At 29.8% G+C, this 25,365-nt stretch overlaps 1 protein-coding gene across 1 annotated transcript in view; it reads left to right on the top strand.

Annotated features, from left to right (window-relative positions):
- LOC108566461 (protein sickie-like) overlaps window positions 1–25,365 on the top strand; it is a 59,323-nt gene that overhangs the window by 21,523 nt on the left and 12,435 nt on the right. Inside the window, exons 3-8 of the mRNA XM_017926349.1 lie at window positions 3,834–4,228; window positions 4,291–4,401; window positions 4,474–4,696; window positions 6,114–6,257; window positions 6,665–6,864; window positions 6,921–7,072. Of these exons, the coding sequence (XP_017781838.1) occupies window positions 3,834–4,228; window positions 4,291–4,401; window positions 4,474–4,696; window positions 6,114–6,257; window positions 6,665–6,864; window positions 6,921–7,072 (1,225 nt within the window). The remainder of the gene's footprint in view (window positions 1–3,833; window positions 4,229–4,290; window positions 4,402–4,473; window positions 4,697–6,113; window positions 6,258–6,664; window positions 6,865–6,920; window positions 7,073–25,365) is intronic.

Raw genomic sequence — 25,365 nt, 5'->3', positions numbered from 1 at the left:
TTTTTCAATTAAGTAAAAGCTTATTAGATCAATTTAGGTTAAAAAAAAAACTAACATTACTTAGTCCACTTAATTATCACATTTTACACAATTTAATATACGATTATAAGATTTTTGTATTGAAATATCTAATTTACCAATTTATTTTAATATATTCACATTTTATTGATAATAATAATATTTATTTCAACAATAAATTATCAAAATATTAACTCAGTACAATAATACAATAACAATAATAAAATTAAACTGCTGCAAAGAGCTATTGTATTAATAATATTTGAATAATTTAGATTTTTTATGGTTTTCATAGTTTGAAAATTTGGTAATTTTTCATTAATATAATAAACTGTTCTCTAAACATTAAATGAAATGGGGATCATTTCTAAATTGTCTTTGTCTCTAAGTATTTGTACGACTTTCTAATTTGTTAGATTTATGGTATTTGGGATTTCTGGTGTGAATACTTAAATGTTTCTACTTGTTCATTGAAAATTCTATGAAATACCATGGAAAATGTTGGATTGTTGTTGTTGGTGTTGTGCAACAAAAGGTTTCAGTTTATTTGTTTGCTATTGGATCAATGACTTTTGGTGCGTATGGGGGGTGTGAATTAGCCGTAGGGGGCCGATCCGAAAGGTCTAAGGTTGAATTCGCCTTTATTCCATTTTATGTTTTTGTATACGCGGATGGCGGCCCTCGAGGGTGATACACGTTTTGTAGTGACCGTGGTGTAAATAATCGGGGATGACTGTGTGCGTACATGCACACATCTACGTATGCATCCGACCTTATTCGTGCGTGCGTGTGTGTGTATGTATGTGCGCACTTGGTGTACATGCGCCCCCTCATCGATTTTGCCGTTGCCTGTTGTAGTCAGAGGTTGTGCAGACGGCAGACAGACATGGTCAGTGGTGCTAAGAACGCGCCGCGACGCCGCCTCCTCCAGCCGCCGGCCATTTCAACATCGAAACCAAAACAAAAGCGTGTCCGTCGAGTAACAACCGCGCAGTGTTAGTTCCATTTCGAAGAACCAGACCCATACCACCGTCGGTGATGGTAGTAGTAGCTTCAAGGACCTTCGAACGCACCGTCACCGCCGTCGCGAAGGGCGCAACGCCCAGACACTTTGGTAATGCCACAGGGCTCACTTCCTGCTCAGCTAATTGACCTACCAATGCTAATTAACCCATGATGTATATACATAGTAACAAAATATGCCATTATCTCGTGATCATTTGCGTAGACGTTCTAAAGCTCCTTTTCGTTTGAGCTACTTTTTTTTTTAAATGTGACATTTAAAACTCGTTACGCGTCGGTAATGAACTTTTCCAACCATGTGTTTGTATTGTAAGGAGACGACGCTCCATGACCAAGTCCAATCGCGCTGATTAACGACGGTTTGCTCTTTCTTTTTGGCGGCTGATCGATCGCTCCGGGCATTTCGCTGTTTAACCCCCCTGGATCAACAAAGGAAACATCTCTTCCTTGGTTAATTACTCGTCGTAAAGTGCTTCTGGGCGTAACCCATCTTATGTAAGAAAATCATTTTGTGGAATTATACTCTGCTCCGGTTTTAAATACCCAACGGTCGACCAGTTTAAATTGTCCATTTAACTTGAACGACATCATCCGTGACGCACATTGTGTGTTTTCTATCGCGTTTAAGGAAGTTTAATAAACGTTACGACACCTGTCACAAATGTCCGTATTCTAGATACACTACACAGATGTATTTATTAATTATTTGATTATGTCATTCGAAATTTTATATAATAGAAAAACGCCGGTTAGTGTTGGATACTTGATGCTTCTTATCTTACAAAAGTTAAGCAACGTGAAGCGTAGCTGGGACAAATAGTACCCATATTATGACTAAGAATGGAACGATTTGCTAAAGTAACAAATGTTTACATATTCATGAATCTGAAGGAATACAATGTGGATACTCCAATTTAGATGGAAACCTTTTAATACATTTAGAATCCAATACCACTAAATGTATAAAATATTAATGAATATATTGGTCAAAAATACAGTTCAACTATATTTACTTTTTGATAGCTTTATTAAGATTTTGTAAGATTGTATTAAGACTTATTAGTTTAGTAAATCTTCTCATCTTAACTGTTTAAAATATAAAGTATATATATAAAGTCTTTGAACTTAAAAATTCAGATCTTTTGTATTTACAAAATATTTATCTTAAATTTTTCCGGATTATAAAACGCAAATTTTCTACCATTTGATTAATTTTTTTGTTATCTCAAAATTGTCGGGTGTGTTTCTTTATCATTTTATATTATCATACAAATTATCCAATTTCTTTGTCTTAAATTTATAATTTATTTTTCAATATTCATTATTCGTCATGGTTGATGTTTTATGTTAATCTTTTTTTATTCAAATCAATCCAATAGATATTGTTAATATTATTACTAATAGATTTTAATTCAATAATCACTTTATTCAATTTTAATCTTACAATTACTATAATTTATTTATATTGTAGATGTTTTTCTTTTATAATTTCTATTGAGATTATTTACAAATTTAGCTTTCGGTTCGAAAATAACTTGCTAACATTTGAGTTACATTGTGTAAAATCGATTACGAAATTTAATTAAATTCCTGAACCTTTCGTGAGTTTCTCTAAAAGCCATTCGAGATTAAAAGCATGCGAATTCGAGCCAAATACATCTTGTATTATATACTTATATAAGGTATATTTAGATTGGATTGAGTAAATTGCTTGCAGAATTAAATTGAACTAAAAATGTCAAAGAGTAATTTCGCGTTTTTCTGTAATACTAATTTGGGCTTTTGTGGCTATAATCAAGTATATCAAATATAATTGAATACAATTACTTTGAAACATTTCGAAAGTAAAAAAAAAGTTTGTTTCATCTCTATAATTAAATAATATTTGTGAATTATACATATATTATTATTATTTGAGAATATTATATAAAAATGTTGACCTTTTTCTATAATATTCTCTTTATATTTCAGTTGAATCAAAAATGTTTTCGCATAATATTGGACATACTTGTTAAAGAAATTATAGAATTATAATATAATGCAATAACATAATTTATTATTTTTAACAATTATAGTTTACATATATATTCATTTAAATTTATATTTCTATTTGATTTTGAGATACATTTGTAATTATTTGCTCTTTTCATCAAGAAAACGCAACATGTGTATGATATACATTAAACGTCTAAAGAAATCGTAAATACGTAAAAATTGTTATAGATGGGATATATTCAGTTTAGCATGATAGAAATTAGCATTAACTGGTGATTAGGTTAATGCAATTACGTAGAGTAAGTCATTAAAATAAGTGGATGAATATTTCTTGACTTTCTTAGAAGAAAGTCATTATTGATATAGTAAAATATTTCTGGTGTGTAGTTTAATATGGTTTAAGAATATATAGTGCAGAATGTTTAAAGAAATGTTTTAAATTTGTATCACATTGCGGATAAGAGTTAATGGATGAAGCGGAAATTCTCTGTATTCGGTATTTTCATTTTTGACATAGTTAAGTATAGATTTATGATAGATTTCCTAAAGTTTCTATGGATGTCAAGAATTCAGTCGAAAGTTCGCAACATTGAGTTAAAGTGAAGAGATTTAGAAATCGATATAGATGATATTAAAACTGCTATTATCCATTAGAGTATGTCAATTACAAGATTTTAGCATTAAAAGCCGGCAAATGGAGAGACTCGATCATTAAATTAAGTAGATGGTTGCTTCTCAAAGACTTTCGCAGAAGGAAAGGGATTATAAATAGAGTAAAATGTGTTGTGTTGTTGCAGAGCGCCACGGATCTCGCCAAGCCTCACGGTGTTGACGGAACAGAGCGGAAGGCGGGGGCGCGTGGAAGATCCGCCGCCGCCCCCGACTGGCCCCCGAGGACGGACAACGAGGAACGGGTCCGCCCAATTCCCTGATCCCAAGCAGCACGGCAACAGCGGTCAGCAATGGAAGAGGTACACGGATTCGCCGGGCGTTGGAAGCCCTCCACCACCGCCGCCTCCGGCACCGTCGAGTCCCACCAGCTCGAGGCGGGAGCGCCGCAGCAGCCCTCACGGAAAGGACAAATCCTCGAAGGTGCGCGGCGTCCCGCAGAGTTTTGGCTACGTGAAGAGGGGCAACAGCACAAACGGCACGAATGGAACGCACACGAATGGCAGCAGTTCACCCTCCACCCGTAAAATCAAAAAATACAACTTCCCAATAAATTGCATACTCATTTTTCATCTCTTCTTTCAGCTTTACCGAACTCCCAATCCGGAAAAACCGCCCAGGTGTCGGCGGTGCCGCGCACCAAAGTAAAGGTTTCCGGTGGTACCCAGACCTGTTCGAGCGACCTGCAACCACACAGTGAGTCACCCCTCAACCCTAAATCTATATACACCTCGTAAACTAATCATTTCTTCGTTTGTCTTCGCGCAGAGACACCGCAGTTTAAGAGTTACTCTTTGACCGGAAATGCGGCCAACCAACTGAGCCAGTCAGTTCGGGAGCGGCTGATGGGTTCGCAAAGTTTGCCCAAAGGTGCGGCCCAAGAGTACAGTCATATCCTGCGACAAGGTAGACCCAAAGCCAGCGATGGTTCCTTATCCGACACCCAAGCCATCGACGCCTCCAGCCCATACGCACCTTGGCTCAGACACAGGTAACTCGATCAGATATATACAGTTTGACCATAACACTTATTCAAATGTAGCCTTGGATAACATACTTATTTTCACAACTCGTTCGCAGTAAACATACTTACAAATAACTTTTTATTATACATATCATCGATAATGCCACATATTACTATCTAAATGAGTATATAAAATACCCAATTTATACACCGACTAGTTAATTCATTTATTCTGATTTTCATCACTTAATTATTTATTTGCAATATTTTTCAATTGATAACATTAGGAACGTTTAGATTTTATTTATTTCATAACAATATTACTAATTTATTATTGTTATATATCAATTATTAAATAATATAAAAAGCCGTTTATATTTAATAAGATCAATCAATTGACACAAAGTAATATTTCATAATTATCTGAAAATGTTCTTATCATTAATGACATTTTTTTCTTTGGATAAGAACCCATTTGTTATGAGAAGAAATGAAAATCTTCCCTTTTTTCCGTGGCGTCTACACAATGAAATGATTAATGAGTTCTCTTTATCCCGTACCAAAATACATGTAATTCATTAAAGGGAAATCGATTTTTCATTGCAGCATTCAAAGAGTTCCTTTATAACATCAGTACTTTGCAAATGTTATAAATTGCATCGAGTAATGAGTCCTGTTCCTTTTCATTAATTCAGAAAACATTTCAAAAGAATGTGTCTTGGGTATTTTATGCATACTACACCAATATAATTAATTTGTAAAAAAAAATAATTTCTCAAACTATTTAAACAAGATTTTTTTTAACATTTATAAAAATGTACAAACTACATAATAATGTACTATAATCAAATGTTTGCATTAATTTAAAGTCAATAATGTGTATACAAATTTGGATTTGAAACTATGAAAAAAAGGTTTTCTTAATGTGGAAAATTCATGATAAGTACTATACCATTAATGTATATTTATGTTCATGAATATTTATAAATATAAGTGTAACACACAATATGTCCTTGAAATTATTTCTTAAAATAATTATCCTTTGATGTGTACTACTTATATAGTTGAAAATCCATTAATTAAATTAATTTTCTTACTTCAGTAAAGCATAAATGTAAATACGAGGATTTTTATTTAATTTATTTATTTTTTTCGAATATTAATAGTGTTTAATTATCATTGATAATAATATTGAACAATCGTTAACTCTCATTATTTCTTGTCGTTAAGTTTATTGCTCTAACCGTATATATTTTTATGGCATTTAAAACAAAATATGCAGAAATCATGCAGATTTTGTTTTTAATTATTTTATCTTTTTAATTTAAATGAAATCCAAATGAAAACTAAGATCAATTAAATAGTTGATATTAATAAATGTACAAGCATATAATTAATTTTATAACATGTAAACTTATTCAATTATTTTATTTTGTTATTATAGTAATACTTATTCGGTTGCTCCGAGGCTTTCGGAAACGGACAGCATGGAAAGCTTAACAAGTCTTCCAGGACACAGAGGAAGCTTAACGCACGCCCGTCTTCTCCGGGATTCCCCTTCACGGCTGAGCAGAAGCAACAGCATCAGGTAATTGCAAAGATCCGAACCTCTTCCATACAGTTTCTATTGAAAACTCCTTTAATCTGTTTTCTCTTTGTTCGTCCTATGTTAGCTATCTAAGAGAACGGACATTCCCAAGGTACTTGGAACTAAACGAACCCAAAAAAAAAAATCAACAACGCGAAATTTGAAACATTTCGCATCTGCTTTTTTTATTTTCATTATCACACGAAAACAATATTTTCTGTTTTTACTTTGTGTTGTTTTTTCCTCCAAATTTTCTATCTTCACAAAGCTTCTACTCACAACCTACACACAGTGTGATCGTCCGCTTTCGATGTATTTTGAATATTTGACATATTTACTTTTAGTTTGTCCTCGACTTTTGCGTTTCCTCCCGGCCCGACTGTTCTTATTAGGGATGATGTTTGCAGGTCTACCAAATCGGAAAAACTGTACCCTTCAATGTTGCACAGGAACGCGGAACCGGAAACAGAACCGTACTATTGCCTGCCGATAGGAGCCTACAATCCTTGGTCTCAGCCCACCAGCCCAGCTCCAGGATCGGCTCGCACCTTTCCACTATCCCCTACACACTCTAATGCAAGGCACAGCATCCCCAAGAACGACGATGGTAAGCAAATGTTCAGTTCATGATCAGCAAGAAACTCATTGTTTGCATTATTCCAGTGCACGGCTCCTCCATCAGTTTAGTGTCAACAGCATCAAGCTTATACTCATCAGCAGAGGAAAAGCAGGCGCACGAAATCAGGAAGTTGAAGAGAGAGCTGATGGACGCACAGGAGAAGAACCAAACTCTATCGTCTCAACTCAGCACAAACGTGAGTTTCCACAAACTTTCCATTAGTTCTCTTAATTGCTCTTTGCGCATTAAATTCAGATTAGCGAACTTCTTGGGCAAGATCATTTCTTGCATAACGTCTACTGAATTATGCTGTAAACTTTCAACAAATATTTTATGAAATTATCCAAAGAGATATTAATTCGTCTGCACCCTATCCTTGTCCCAAATTACCACTGATTCATAAACTTAATAATGTCACTTTTTTAAGTCTGCATCTGATGAATGCTTCGACTGAATTATGAATGATTGGATTACGTGAGGCGTGGAGCGTGCCGATTACTGGCCAAACTGGTTTCCATAAATTACATTTCATTTTAACGTGATTAAAAGTTTTCCAATTACATTCACAAATTACCTATTAGCAATTCGGTGGGGTTTCGGTGCCATTTACCATTTGCAACCTGTATAAATCGCATTCAATTAAATCTAAAAATAAGTAATTCGTAACTCATTTGGTATATTATAAAATTTGAAAAAAAAAAAGTTACGCAATATATAGCCTTCTCTCCACACACTCGTGTTCAACGTGTTGAATAATTCAACAGTAAAAAAATGTATAATCGAATGAAGTGTTTGGTACTTATGATTCCACCATACTGATGCACCGTAATCAATTAATATTTATGAAACAATCAATATTTAATACTGCTTTTACCTGATTTGCAACAAGTTTTTAGTAAATTATTTATTTAAAGGTAATCCATCAAATACAATTTAACATTCATATATTTACATTATAATAAATTTATCATAACATTATAATTATGTGAAAAAAATTATTAATATATTAATTATATATTGTACAAAACGCAGAGTATTTTATCATTGATTTACCAGTGAGTTAAATAATACTAAGATTGTGTTTCAATCTTACGTTTAGGAAATTTATATTATGTAATTATATACATAATTAAAACTCAATAACTTAAAAAATGAACTGATTATGCGTATGTTTATATTCTTTATAAATTAAAACTTCTAGTTTCATTGAAAATAAAGATTAGCCATCAATTTAAGTGTCTTTTCATAATATAGAAATTTGCGATTTGATTTCTTTTTGATTTGCAAAGTGAACGTTGACTTTTATAAATACATTACATAAATAAACAATTTCTTATCGAAAATTTCAACAAGTGTACTAAATACGCAGCAGCACTTATCGCGTATGTAAATATGCAAAAACTGCGTATCCAAAATATTAAGATTTGGCAAAAGAATATAAGGTTAGGTTATTAAGATTAAAGACTTCCTGTTTAATTGTACTTTGTTATTTTAGAAATTATTTGATGTTTATGCAAATTTAAAGACTAAACAAAAGATAAATTGTCAAGATTTAACAAATTAATGTTATAATATGTTTGAAATAAATATTGTGTTTTGGTATTAGAATTGAGTAAACAATTATAAATATTAACAATAACAAATTCACACAAATAAGTCAAGTCATAAATGACATAGATATTAACTGAATGATCTTTATACAATCAAGTCTCTTTATGAAAAGTTTATTTTTTTTATTGTTTTTAAATTTCCTCGATTAGTCCGGTTTTAAAGAGTGCTGATACGATTACCCGTCTTATGCGAATTATTGCTGTATACGTAACTCCGGAAAGGAAATATATCATTAAAAAAAGGTATTTCATATTTGCCAAATGTGTGTTTAATTATACTTTGTTATTTTACAAATTATTTGATGTTTATGCAAATTTAAAGACTAATCAAAAGATAAATTATCAAGATTTAAAAAATTAATGTTATAAGTAATATTTTTAAAATAAATATTGTGTTTTGGTATTAGAATTGAGTAAACAATTATAGATATTAACAATAACAAATTCACACAAATAAGTCAAGTCATAATTGTCATAGATATTAACTGAATGATCTTTATACAATCAAATATCTTTATGAAAAGTTTATTTTTTTAAGTCCTCTATTAGTCCGGTTTTAAACAGTGCGGATACGATTACCCGTACTATGAGAGTTATTGCTGTGTACGTGACTCCGGAAAGGAAATGTACTATTAAAAAATGGATTTAATATTTGCCAAATGTGTGGAGATAAAGCACGAAACATCAATATATATAAGAGATTAAAATTGATATCATACTGATAATTCTACGTTACAAATAATTAATAGGAATAATTTCGTATTTACAAAACAGGTACGAATGAATCAATATTACTGAGAATAAATTTATGATGATTTTTCTAATAAATTGATGTACATTTCATGAAGTCTTCAGGCTACAAAATAAAGACGTGCTTTTTGATAAAAATCTTTCTATTGTGGTCACGATTTTTTTCACTTCACAACATACATCTTGTGATAAACTTACAAATATTGCCAAAATCTGTTTTTGTTTGTCTTTGTTTATAAGCTTTTATTTATACTTTGTTAATAACGCAAAGATCCTTGAACAACAAATCAAGATTGTACATTACAAGCAAAATAAATCAAATTGTAAAAGGAAATGATTATTTATAAAACTAATTGACAAGCAAAAATGAGAATGAACGAATACGGAAACGAAATTGTATGTACTTATGGTATTGAGACTGTCACTCTGTATATATATAGAAATATATATTATTGACTTTCACTACCGAAACAAAGGTTTTCAACATGATCTAAATTAAATAGATCCAAAACTTCGACATTTTAACATGACATGAAATATCTTTTGTTCAAAAATTATTTCTGACGGAAATTATACAAAAAAAAATGTATATTATTACTTTATCAAATAATTTAATATCTTTGAACCACTAAGTTAAAGTATAAAAGTATTTTTTAGTGTTTCATATGTGTTCTAAATAATCCATGAAAGAGCAAATTGTTGGCCTGAATAAAATGAAAAATGCTACCAAATTATTTTTACAGTTTCAGTAAAATATTATTTAAAAATTTCCTATCTAAGTCACTATAATTTGTAAAAAATGTTAATTATATTAGAAAATTATACTGAACAATAACATTGATTTATTTCCTGGTGAATGGTTAGTTTCTATATAAGAATAATGAAATGGATTATGTAACAATGGAAAATACAAATTAAACTTAAGATGTGAAACATTGAAGGAAGTGTTAAAGATCCATCAGCAATTGAACAAAACGAGTATAAAGTGTAGCCGTGAAGAGAAGAGACGAACAGTGGATGACCATAACTTATGCGTCGCGGTAATAATCCGAGACCAAGTGTCAAAAAGATATAAATTCATCAGTTTTCTCAAAAGAGATAGAGCGTGATTTACGGCGACGTCGGGTGCTTCGAAACGGACACATTGTATGATGAGAAATTGGGACATTAAGTGACTTGTCTTGGATCAAAAGAGAACAAATAAGTGGAGGAGATGTAACAAAAGGGATTTCTGTAATGTTTACGTCGGATATTCCCGTCTACGAGTTGGAAATGTTCATTGTCATTTTTATATTTGGTTATATTTTAAGCTAAAGCCTTTCTGAATTGTTTCCTTCTTATTAAGATGCAGTAATTTGATAAATGACTTTAAAAGAAGGAAACGTTTGGAGGCGTTGTTAAAGTAAATATAACTGTTTACATTATACAGAATTATGGGATCATTGAAATTTTTCCAGAAAGGCCTTTATAATAATTAAATCAATATTTTATTTATTTAATGTTTTCTGCTGAAATCACGTTTGTCCCATATGGGGATATGCATATTTGTGAAAAAATCTGTATGTGGAAAATTGGTTAAAATGTAAGGCAAATAAACAGAACCCTCTTAAGACAACTATCGAAAGTCTTGTGAAGTGGTGCATTGGCTAAAAGGCCAGAGGCATACGAAAATAGCAGATCACAAGTGTTCGAGGGTGTTTCTTCTTTGCAATGATTTACGATCCATCCATAAACACAACACAGATGTTTATTGATTTATTGCGGAAAATCCTTCTGTGCGCCGTTTGCGTTTATTTAGCCGACGCATTGTTCGTTCACGTATGTTTGGTACTCCCTCGACGGTTTGTTTGCTCTCTGCCGGAGATCCGGAACGGTTTTCTCGGACTCTTGTTGCGCAAACAATTTCCATCGGCGTTGCCGCTTCGCCATTTGGAGCGAAGTGGGTAGGGTCCTTTTTCTTCATCATCCTCATCCATTCCTGGGATAAACGTGTAAATATTCTTGCAAAACGGCGATCCGAGAAGCGCGCGTTCGTTAGACCACCGTTTTAGAAAATGTGATATTATATTCCGAGATCGCGGTTTCACTTGAAATTCTAGTGAGCGGCCCAAACGGCTCGGCACGAGAAGAAAAACTTTCCGCGTTTACAGTTAACCGATTGTTGTTCCCTTGCGTTCCTTTGCGTACCAATTATCTTTCTCTCGTGGTCCGCTTTTCTTCTGCTTTGCTTCTTGTTGTTGTTGGTATTTGGTATTCGTTCTTTCTTATTTTCCTTTTTTTTCCTTAACGCACGAACATTCTTAAACTAAATATTTCGCAAGAGATCCAGGTCTCGGTGGTTTCCAAATTAGTACTGCATCTCTTCATTTGTTCCGAGGTCAGGATCAGTCTCAACCATCGGTTTTTTTATATCCTCAACGTTCGTGACAAACGCAGATTGAATACCTAAGACGAACTGTTCATTTAAAGTATTAGAAAAAGAAACTTCTTTACTTATTTTAATCATTACTTCTATATTTCCTTTGATAGATACATTATATAAAATTTCTATTATTCCTTTTATTTAACGGATTTATGCAATAGTGATCGCATAGTGATTTTTTTAGTCATTAAATAAACTTTACTAGTTTTAAATAAATAACTATAATTTTTTATTATTTTATCCATAGTTTATTAAATATTTCAAATTATGTAAGGTATATTTTGTGCAAATGCAATAAATATATTGTTCAAAATAGTTTTTAATACTTTATTTCCATCTCACAATTTGTGGTGTTTTTCTATTTCCATTACTAAGATTTAAATTTTGTCTCTAATATTCTTGACACAGACGGCGTCACGTTTCTTGAGTTATTTGTTGAATTTCTCGACGATTACGGGCTGCTCAATTGTAGTTGGTATGTTTTCAAGGACCTTTCTATTTAAGTACCCTAAATCTGGACCCTTTCAGTCAAGAAGGCCATTTAGGTTCACCACATTTTTACGTAAATCGACCAGAAAGCATGTCTTTAAAAATTTCAATTATTCAAAGAATTGTGGGTTTACTAGGAGGTCCAAAAATGTTTTCACAATTATGAATAAAATTTTATAGTCCAAACTATAAGACTGACAATTTAAAATGGACATAACCTCAACATTTTGAAAATGACAACACAATAAATGAGTAACGCTTTTTTTTATGACAGTCTGCATTTATATGATTTATACGTAATTACTTCAATAATTAAATAATGTTAAATTTAATTCTCTACAGTTATCTTATAAATTAAAGAAAAAACTAAATTTAGAATTAGACTAACATCTGGCAAAGTTACCAATAATTGAATAACATATATGAATAATTTCAATGTTAATTTTGTAAATTCTTAATCTTTTTAAATACTCAATGTATAGTAATATAGGGGGTTGCTAGTTAATTATGAATATTTATGTTACCTAGAAACGAATTGTTTGTGTTTGTTCTATAACACAACTACAAATAAAGTAGGATGCCATAAACGTTCTTCACATGCATTATTTTCTTTGAATTTGACGATCATATTCAAATGAGATTTACAATAACATTCATGTTTCATTGAATTGAAAATGAAATAAACTCTTTAATTATAGTTCATATGCAGATTTTCTTATTCGGTGATTTAATTCGTATTTATTTAACAATATTTTTACTTATTGTTAACCATTTGTACAGTTCCTTTATCATAGAAAACTTACTTATTGAAATTGAGAACGTAAGCTATAAACAACTTACTGTATGTTTATTAAAAATAAAAACAGATACTCGAACAATGGATGGATGGAATATCCAGACGTAAAAAAAAGTATATGATGTTGCAAAGACAAAACAAGATTTATATTGAAAACAATTCAACTAAAGAAGTTGATGCCTTTATAAGAATAAGTATTGACAGCTACTATAAATTGTATAGAAAGAAAGAAATGTAAATACAAATAAATAAAATCTACTACTAAATTAATATCCTACATACAATAACAAATATTATATAACTGTATTTCTTTTATTTGTTGTTTTCTATAGGAATATTTACTATTTCGAAAGAGACCCACGACACTACCCTGTGGGACGTCTGATGAAATTATATAGTTTATTGTTTTATGAGTGTTGAAAGAAATTATGAATAATTTTTATTTTCATTTTGTTACTGCCATACCTTAGTAAAAGCTTAAATGAATATATTTTATGTAATATTATTATGAAATAATCGTTTAGGATCATTTTACACTACACTAAGAAAGTATTTAATCAATGATTTAATCGGTAACCAATTGACTATAAACATATACAAAATATGTAACACACTTACTCTTCTTTCAAATTCTTTAACGTAGCAATGCTGGTACGAATAACAGTTACTTTTTTTCGCATATTTAATCAACAACAGTAACGAGATTAGTCCTACATTAGTCCAATAAAGTAGCAATATTTTTAACGAAATGTATTACTTATTTTAAATTTAATCAAACTAATTAATGATATCAAGATTATAAAAGTTTGTGATTTAAATCATTTAATATTAATATAAATGATATTCGAACAATTGTAAAAGAAATCGTTTGTATTATAGAATTACAAAGTTTATTTTAAAGCATTATATGAATAGGATTAATTCCTTCGTTACATATTTATTGTATATTGTCCAAGTTTGGTGATTATCTACTTTTTTTACCTGTATGTCTATAGTTAAAAGCATGCATTTATCATATCGATTTACACAATGGCTCTATAAATCTAGCACTGAGCGTGAGTCGCTTTAAAATTCGAACACGTTGATGATGCGAGAAGAATACTTAAATCTGAAAACAGGAATTATCGATGTTCGAATATTATTATCTCCATTACGATCATAATTATACGCTTTATGCATACATAAATATCTGAATCTATATTGTCACTTTTAACTTATATCACATCAATAAATAATTTATTTGATAAACAAAATAATTATCTCAAAAATAATTTCTAACTACAAAATTCTTATAAAGGCTGTCCCAAAATTAACGCAAGATTTGAATTTGCCGCCATTTGTGCAGTAAACTGTTAGCAACCCCAAAAAAAATCACAATCTGAAGACTAAAAACTTGCAAAGTTAAACTTTTAAAGTTTACTTACATTTAAAGTATATTTATAATATTCTGTAAAAATATTTTCTTTATTTAAATATTTGGAATGTGGACCGAATGTTGTAACAATATTTTAAGTAGAAATATTAGTAAATAAAATATTTCTTTCTATTTTTTGAGATTGGAATAAAAACAATGAAATAGTTTTTAAAAATGTCTCTAAAATGTCAAATGTATATAAGCAGACTATGTATATTAAAAATATGTAGAAATTAAAGCAATAATCATTAAACTACAAAGAAAAATGTGTAGGAGAAGTTATGTAATAAAAGGATATTTACATAAATTAACAGAAAACAGGGCAAAGATTTGACCCCCGTGGTACACACCGACGTGATTCACGCCGACATTTCGATGAACATTCCATTGCAGCCGAGTCCGATTTAGTTACAATTGCCGTTTAGAAAGAAGTTGACAATGGAACAATGTAAATAAATGATCGGTCCTCCTAATGTCTGTCCGCGTGTCCTAATTGCTACGACAATTAGTCCTTGATTCGTGAACGTGCGCCGCGCCGCATGCATTAGAGATGAATTAACACTGATTTCGATCTGTTGGCAATTGAAAACGCAATTAATTTCGTCCGCTCAGACCTCTTCCTAATGGGTTCAACTCTTCGGTTTTAATTGATGAAATGTTACGATTTTAATTAAAACCGATGTAGGATGTAGTTACGGTCGGCACATTATAAATAACACTTCCCTCTTGGATGATTATTTTCCTTAGTAAATACAGTTCTATCATTTAAACCTTATCAAAGTGTAACATCAGTATTGCTGTATTTTTCGAATCATTAAAACTTACATTTTACCTAGAGCAATAGATTTAAAATAGAAATAGAAAAAAATCTAAAAATTACCTCATAAATTTTAGCTGCGTCCTATAGGCGAATATTTAACTTAATGCAATGCAAAGTTCATTAAAATTGACAAAATCTTACGAAGTACAACTTATTTATTTATTGTTATACAAGCGTAGTACGAGTAATCAGTTTCGTCAATATTCTGGACTAATCGAGAAATTAAATAGATAAAAATATGTATAAAAAATTAATTTTGTGTATTTGCTCAATTAAAATTTAGTTTGTTTTTCAAATAGTACTTTGAAATATATTGTTGCAACGTTTTAAATTAATTTTAGACTTACTTAAGAAAATTAATTTGTTTAGTTGGATAAATTAAATGCAAATTTATCAGTGAACTTTTTTGTTGTCAATTTAAAATTAAAGTTAATTTATTTGTTTGATTTTAGATTATATTACTTCAATCGATTTTCTTTACTTGAAATTGTTTGTGTCGGCTGTAGCTGACTGCAGTTCTTCAGAATACTAACAATTCGATGCTATTGCTTTGCTCGATGTGCCAGTGCACTATGAGATACTTCCGCTGGAATGTGGCATAATTTCTTCTTACCATTTACAACGACCAGCTTCTATATATGTGGCCACTTCCTTATATCACTAAAATTTCATCTTTTAATCGCTACCCATCTTTTTTTGGAAGTCGACAAACCTCATTGTATTATAATCATCGATGACCAATAATGGATTCCAATTAAAAATCAATATGTAATCCAATACCAAAATACTTGTGATCCCACCGACACATCATGCCCTTTTGGCGCGCTCAATTCATGAATGGATGTTGTAGCGTGCAGCTTGTTGGCTGGTGTTTCCGGCTGTTAATGAAGGCCGTTCCTTCTTTTTATCGTTCTCTTTCTCTCGACACATCTGAAGTCGTATATGTTTTATACCATTTAAAGAACTTCTTGGACTCTTCGAGGAGATATCTTTCTGGTGGCGCGCGCCACTACAGTTTGTCAGTAATGAGTCCGAAACAAACGCTTGCTCGCACACACATCATCATCATCATCCTACCATAATGACGTTCATAACTAGTGATTTGAACGTCGGGCAGAAGCGCACTTGACTCAGTTGACTCGTCGACAGCGTTTGGGATAGTTCGTGCTCCGCTAGTTTTCGTACGCGCGTGTTTTTCATTTGTGTTTTGTTTATGTTATTTCTCATTTTACTTCTTGGATTACTTCCTTCTTCTCTCGCACTTCGTACGTACACTCACCATTGAAATTTATAGCTGCGATTAATTGATTACCCATTTACGTTGACCGTCGAGGCTTCTTCCTTCGATTACTTCAATGTAAACCATACGAAATTTATGGAATACATTACCTAAGGATATTTAAATTGAATACATTCGGAAACGTTGACGCACTTTTTTTTTCTCTATCTTGAACTGACTCAAAATTTATTCCTCAAGGAATTTAATTGAAATTCTTATAACAGTAATCACAACATTTATTACTCAGTCATTTTATTTGCTTTTAAGTTATCTTGCTTCAAATATTATTTTTCTTTCCATTTTTTTTAATGAAATTTATATAATAAATTCTTGATGATGTTCAAAAACTAATATATGAAGTTTAACCTTCGATTTTTTAATAATTATAGAATTTATACGGAATAAATAAATTAGTTAATATATGGATATAAACTTCGAATTAAATTTATTCGCTTTTAATTGTTGATTTTAAATAATCATCACGAATAGTTTCGTATATATGAAAATCTTCAATAATAAAGAAAATCTTCGAAATCTAAGATTTACTTGTCTAAATCTAAATAATTCACATTTTCTTATAGTCATAAATTATATAGGAAACAAATTAATAACTTTTGTGTTTAATTAATTTATTTGATTGATCTTCCTTTTAAATTAATCAATAATTTTATAGTATTTACATAGAAATAAGTGTTGCATAACAGAAAGTAAGATCAGTATTTCCATTTGTTTATAAGGAATAATCCGAAGATTTTATTGTTTGTTTCATGTCTACACTTATATGTGCAAAACAAACATATTAGCTTAAAAATATGCGGAACAAAGATTGTTTTGTGTAATTCGATAGATCTAAAATACGAAAATTTTACTTCTTCTTTACTAATGAGGAAAGTAAATATTATCAATTGATTTACTATTAAATCTACAACTATCTAAATCTACATTATTGTTTTATATTTCAAAGTAAAAAATGATCAGTAATTTTACTTATTTATATTGATTTTACTTAGTTGTAATAGAAATGTGTTATGCAGATGTCAGTGAAAACTTTACCTTCATGTTTTCCAAAACCCAATGGTTTTATAATTTTCATTTTTTACCAATTTATGAAGAACATTTTCAATCCAAAACATAATTTGTATCTTTATACTTGAATAGTTGAATCAATTTCATGTAGACTGTTAAACATTGCAGATCGATAAAATTATTTTGTAAAATGTAATTACGAACTTAATTTTTAATGATTTGATTCACAAATGAGCTCTTAACAATGTTAAATAAAAATCTAGTAAATTACTGAATGAAATTATGATAGAAGTAGAGCGAGTTGAGATAACATGTTAAAAAATCGAAATTAATTATTTGCTAATGCACTGCAATTGCTCATAATTAATTCAAACAATTTGTCTCATAAATTATATCAAATGGCGTTATTTGTTTAACAACTCATTAACTTTCTTCATCTCGTACTAGAGACATAATGAGGTTATCGGTCTTTTTGATTCATTATTCAATTTCCTCCGTGCACATTTATTAATAGTCATACAATTTTTTTTTATTACTTCAATTTCGTCACATTCTTCGTATTCATAATTGCAAAACGTATTGAACCATGCAACCCAAATGACTTATAATCGAAGTATTTCGAGCTTCCATTAAAATTTTAGTAACGCAAAGATTATTCAATTGATCTTAGTTTGCTACTATATAGAATGCTGTGGTTATTATCAATTTCTACTTTCATTGAGCTCATTTTTTTTCTTCTTGTTGTTACAAAACTTTATCCACTCATTTTCACATTCAATATTTTTATAATTAGATCAATATTTTAAATATTATTGTAATAAATTGAATTGCTTTTGAATTAAGATTGATTAAACCAAATCTGTACAGAAAATCTATCCAAGTTCATTAAATAACGTTTTCTTTGAATTGACTGTATTTTAATAATAGTTTAAGATAAATATTGTGAATATGAGTTGTTTATCTTTTTGGGACGTTTCGAGGAAGAGTGTAGAGTTGGAATAAGGTCGGTGGTGGAGGAGGAAGACAATAAATTATTCCGTACTTTATTTTACAACTTATCTTAATCTGGATGAGAGATAAGTCGTATGCACATAAACAGAGAAATACACACTCACATTCTGGACTGGCACAGCTAGTGCTGACATATGGAACTGATTAAAGCCAATTAAAATGGCACTTGAAACAATTTCCTCCACGGACCAGATACTAGGCTATAAGTTCAAAAAACCAGAATACCCCAACTGACGAATGTTTCCATTGAAACGCAAGAATTTCCGGAATACCTCAATCGATTTTATCGTAATCAATAAATTCAAAGAACTTGACATTTAACATACAAATACAGCATAATTCCTGATATTTTTTTGATATTATAAAAAAAACATACTTTATATGTAACGTAACGCAACCTGACAATTAAATTATTTTATGATTACTGCTGCAAATACAATTGTATGTGGAAAATGTGAGACTAAGTCAATAGTTTCGTGTAGAAAAATATATGTTTAGCATTAATCCGCAAAGTAGGAAAAGTAAGCTTATTTCCACATCAAAAGAGCTAATAATTGAATTAGATCGACTATGTCGACGTGATTCTAGTCATATGATATTATGCGTTATCCCAATTGTTCTTATAAATATAAAAATCAATACGACCATATAACGTGATCTCTTTTAAGTTTGAATAATAAATTCAAGAAGATATTCGTGTATAATTACAATGAAAGTTTAATATTATTTCATTTTTTATTGTAAAATGTTATGTAACGAATAATATTGCAAATGTAATTGAAATTATGAATTAAAAATCGACAAAGTTGAGAATGATCAATGTTCTACAATGTATATAAAAAATGTTTAAATATAAATAATTTAACCATACCATAGTAAATAAATTTGATTTTATAAAGATTAATAAGTTAATTTCAATATTTTCATGTAAATAAGGTAATGTAAATTATTTTTTGCAATAAATATGCAAAGCGCTTGCATTTTTTTTTTCAAGAGATCGTACAGTAATTTACACATGAGAAATTTTAACTGCAGCTTCTTGGTGCGTCCCTTATTAACGTAAAGGAAAATGCAGAGAAACTGTAATTAATTGTCTGGAATTTGAAAAATAAAAATACAAAAGTCTTCTTCTCGCAATTACCGGAAAAGCAATTAAACACGTTCTAGGAATACGTCGGAAATATTGCAATAATACTAACTTGAAATTAAAAAAAAAATGACTTGTGCAAATACTTAATCATATTTCCACTTCAGATCTTTAGCGACATTTATTAATTATTTATAATTATAACTTGGATTAACGGATTTAACGGACTTATTTTGCTTTAATATTATTCAAGTTTTTCTTTTATGATTTGAGAATATTTGTTTTGAGTAAAACAAGTATTACAGATACACAACATGATATAGAAATTATTTAACAATTTTTATTTGCCAAAGTCTACGGTTGCCCTAAATTTATATTTTTTAATATTTTCATTTTATAATTATACAAACTGATATAATTTACAACTAAGTAAAATGTAACCATTACATTAAAACATGTGTACAGGTAAACGTCGTTTTGCGCCGGTTCGATTTACGCCGATTCACAATAACGCCGCTGCGAAATAACGCTTATTAATTGCTGATTTTACACTAAACACTAAACCCTATAGTTACCTCACTGTAAATAATGGTTCATTTTACGCCGATTCGATTTGTAGGAACGGAACTGCGGTGTAAAACGACGGCTACCTGTATTTTAATCCTTGGAAAAGATATCAAAATATATATGCTAACTAAAAAAACATAATATTTATATTTAGAAAAGTAATATAATATTTAGAAAAGTCTACTACAGGAGTGTTTTAAATCATTGTTACGATGAATTAATCTGAGATTATTGCCAATTTACACGATGAAATAAGTATTTTTTATTAAAGCTAATGTATTTTTTTTTGTGAGTGAATTTTGCCTGGGTATAAAATTACTTAATGCATTATTTTCGTTTGGTCGTTAACTGTCACAGCATAAAAAAATGCATTTGTTGCACGCAATAATCGGGGGTGGCGTGTCAAATGAAAAGGGGCGTTCGGACTTCCGCTGCACCTGTTCCCAACATTACCCACTGTTTCTGTATTTATCTCTCATTTATTATATTTTTCTGTTACATTCTTCGTTAGTATCGGCAATTACAGTTAATTATCTGCGTTCCCCTTACCAATCCTGGGGTGGTTCTCCGACAATGAAAACTCGTCTCTTTTTTTTACCATTAGCGTTGGTCGTCGCTCGTTCCATTCCTCTGTCCGATGTTATTGAACTTGTGGCCAAGTGCAGCCGAGGGTGAAATCCAAGCGTGCATATGTACGCCAATTTGTCGTGGAAACATTCGCCTCTAAACACGGTTTTATTCTTAGCATAATCGATGGCGCGTAGTTATTTCGGCATTAATCTTGGAATAGCCATTCGCCATTAACTCTTGCTAGAGTAATACTCGTAATCGATAAGCACGCCCTGTGATTTACGACACGACGATGGAGTTCTGACACCAATTGATTAGTCTATTTGAGCTAAAAGGAAACTTTGTTTTTTTCAATAATAATTACCCAAAATTTGATTTTAGAATCTGCAATTAATATGTATTTAATTAATAATTTTTATATTTTGACAATTGTCAACCAAATTTATATATTTATTTATAGAATGTTTTTTGACAACTTTGATAACATATATCATTTTGACAACTTAAATGACAGATAATATTAATGAAGTTTGACAGTTTTTGAAAATGGGACAACGTAAAGGTTATTATTTTGACAATTTCATTTATTGTATTGAATACATAATGTTTTTAGTATTTTTACAATTTGGTTGACAGATAATATTTATTTATAGAATACTTTTTTGACAACATCGATAACATATATCATTTTGACTACTTAAATGACAGAAATTATTAATAAAGTTTGACAGTTTTTGAAAACGGGACAACGTAAAGGTTATTATTGTGACTTAATTTATTGTATTTCACTGTATTGAATACATGATGTTTTTAATATTTTGACAATTTGGTTGACAGATAATATTTATTTATAGAATTGTTTTTGACAACTTCGATAACGTATATAATTTTGACAACTTAAATGATAGATAATATTAATGAAGTTTCACTGTATTAAATACATGATGTTTTTAATATTTTGACAACTTGGTTGACAGATAATATTTATTTATAGAATGCTTTTTTGACAACTTTGATAACAATAATATATGTTGACAACTTAAATGACAAATAATATTAATAAGGTTTGACAGTTTTTGAAAATGGAAAAACGTAAAAGTTATTATTTTGACAACTTTATTTATTGTATTTCACTGTATTGATTACATGATGTTTTTAATATTTTAACAATTTGGTTGACAGATAATATTAATTTATAGACTATTATTTTTTTAACAACGTCGATAACATATATCATTTTGACAACTTAAATCATAGATAATATTAATGAAGTGAAGATACAACTTTACCTCGTATTTTCACAACTTTAATGACAAGTAGTATCTGGTAGGTAAATGTAAATGACATTTGACACTTTTTAAAAAATCAACGATATTCATTCACAAAAAATGATTTAATGATGCTGTTAAAAGTAAAAAAAAACTCGTGGTCAATGGCTATTTGCAATACAAAATTTCTCAACAAAAGTGGACGACTATAACTTATTTGTATTTAGAAATCCGTCTGAACTTGGTCAATGTTAAGCGCACAGATAAACAGTGAAAAGCGTAGTGGTCGCTTACATAACGCGCGACCTCGAAGGTTGTAAAACTAAACAAAATACAATTTGAAATAATAATAATAATAATGAAAAAAAACAAGTTTTGGTCAAAATAACTTGAAATTCGCATGTTACATTTGATAAAATTGCTTATGCAAATGACGTATTCCTCGACTGGATTTGCGTCAGTTTCGCCGATAAATTCTAGTGTACCGCATGCAAACAACAAATTATTTTATTGGTCTAACATCCATCCAGTAATTACTGATAATGGACGCTAATTAATCGTAATTACACGCTCGTCCGACATCGGGTTCTGTCTTCGTATCACGAGCTCTTCTTAACAGAAAACGCGATTAACGCGAATTACATTATCAGATGATAACGAGGAACTTCAGTTACATTTGCCTCTTGCTTAACACGAATTGAATTATATTTAGTCATGGATGATGAAAGTCCCTCCATAATTCACCATTAATCTTAACTTGTTGTTAATGTCTGTTGTTTTCTTCTCATGATATTTTTATGTTTCAATTACAATTGCATTTGAACTTGCGCGTTTTCTCCAATTCAGATCAAGGCTGGTTTTTCCGAAATAGGTCAATAGTTCGGTCTCTTTATAAATAAAAGTTTTAATTTTTTTTCTTCGTGGCGGCGCCTTTTTTTATACTATAATCAAATATTCATTAGTTTCAATTTTTCTAATTAATGTACATAGTTTGTATTTATTTTACAAGCACCATCTCTGTTGCTATCACCTAAAAATTAAAATTTTCTGAAATTATGTTCTGCTCAACTGAATGGTTTTTGGTATAGTTTTTATTGGTTACTGATTTAGCAGATGAAATTTTTGGAGAACATTCTTGTAAACATTACCAGTTTTGTACGATTTGTCTTTAATTATATGCAAAATAAATGGAGATCTGATGCAATTCGACAAATAATTTTACTTTGATTTTAAATACGATTATGAAAGAAAGTATCAGAAAGAATCAGAAAGTAACAAATTATAAATTTATAATAAAGATTAAATAGATTTTAAATAAAAGTATATGACCAAATATGTGTGTACGGATACAAAAAGTCCATTTTTTTAAATTCGTATTTCATCGAAGTACCTACAATCAGATAAAACGATCAAAGTTACAAATTTAGAAATTGTTGGGCTACTTGTAAAACAATGATTTTATACGTGTATCCAGTGCGATAAATCATTGATAAACTATTACTATTTGTACAATAGATTTTATCTTTTCACATTATCAGTTTGCAAATAATTACAGTATATTATATTTAAAACATTTATACATCAGATCTCAATTGATAATAGAAATACGTACTTAATACATCGTGATATGAGTCAGGTTATTCACTTACCTAACATTTTTTTAATTATATTAATTTGCTTTCAGAAGTATTCAATAATTTCAATATTAAATGTTTGCAACAATTAAATAAAATAATATAGATCATTTTTTATAATAATTTATAACTTCCAATTTCTTAACTTTCCAATTATTTCATTGCTACTAACTATACGAATAACAATAAATATATATGTGAATTGGTTTGATCCCAATTGAAAGCAAACGTATTCGTATTCCTCGAATTCACTTGAAAATGCTATAAAACCTATTATTCTCTTCCTTATTTGCATCAATTCAATAATTGACTTTCTCTTTTGAAAATCTAAGTTATATTATAATACGGTATAAATCAGTTTTGTATTTAATTCGCGTATAAGGTTTAACCTTTATTTTTGACATTAATAACGTTACATACGATCTGTTACCTGTAATTTACAGGTAATTACCGGTCAGGTATTAAATAAACGTTTAATTACCCATTAATTATTTCAAATAACCAAATTAGGAAACAACTAGAATATAAAAAAAATTAAATAATTTATTGCCATATTTTAATTCCGTTTTATTCCAATTAATTTCATTTTTAATATATAATTTATGACCATTAATTCATTAGAATTATATTTACTCAAATTAAATCTTTGTTCGTATTAAATCCATTAAAATTAGAACTTTAGGAGTTAAATAATTCCTTAAAAGATTTACTTTAACATTTATGTAGAACGAAGACGATTTACTGATTAATTATTAAATGCTATACAATAAATTAATATAAATAATATATTGTTATTATCCATTGTTATTCTCTTATTTTTTAGAAATAATTAAAATTGCAATTATCGTTTCTAATTCATTTGCGGCTCTAATGAACTTTACAATTATTTAGCACAATTGTTGGAAAAAAACAACAGTTGCAGTAATCAAAAACGATTATATTATTCTCGGTTCATTTTAATGCGTTTTCTACTAACATATATTTTGTGTATTCTAGTTTCTTTTCATGTGCATATTAGTATTTGGTTGAACTTTTAGACCAGTTTTTTTATCAGGAAATTTATTGAATCTAGTTATTTGAACTACATTTATTATTAGTTTTTTTTTTGTTATTAGACCAAAACTATTTAAATTAAAACCATCAAGTAATAATATTGAAGAAATTCACAATCTTTATTTTATAAAAAAAAAATGTAATAACTTCTTGATAAATTTTGTTAACGGATTTATATTGCATTCGATTATGTTCTTATATTGGCTAGTCATCATCTTAATGCTCGTTCTTGCTCAAAGTAGGAGATACCGTTCAAGTTTCTCAATGCTGATTGAAATGAAACGATGCTTTAATTAGACCATATTATCCATTTCCTCAATAAAAGAAAACCGTTTCGTGACGCAGATTTTCATGGCGAGAAAATGGCGCGGCGCAACCTTCGCAAATGAGAAATATTTCAATCTACGTTCTACTAATTAAATTTCTCATCTTTGATATTCTCATCTTGTATTTAAATTTGATTACAATAAGTTTAACTTTGTTTTGAACAACTTACTTAATCGTTTCTAACTTGATATTAACAACAACTAAATAATCAATAATTCCACTTTTCGCATATTACATTTCTCACCTTCGTCGGTATTTTCATCTTGTATTTAAATTTGATTACAATAAGTTTAACATTGGTTTTGAACAACTTACATAATCGTTTCTAACTTGAAATTGACAAGAATTAAATAATCAATAATTCTA

The sequence above is a fragment of the Nicrophorus vespilloides genome, unplaced genomic scaffold, assembly GCF_001412225.1.
Source record: "Nicrophorus vespilloides isolate i.1.1-1 unplaced genomic scaffold, Nicve_v1.0, whole genome shotgun sequence".
In the NCBI taxonomy this organism is placed as follows: domain Eukaryota; kingdom Metazoa; phylum Arthropoda; class Insecta; order Coleoptera; family Silphidae; genus Nicrophorus; species Nicrophorus vespilloides.
This window is presented reverse-complemented; position numbering and strand designations above follow the sequence as displayed.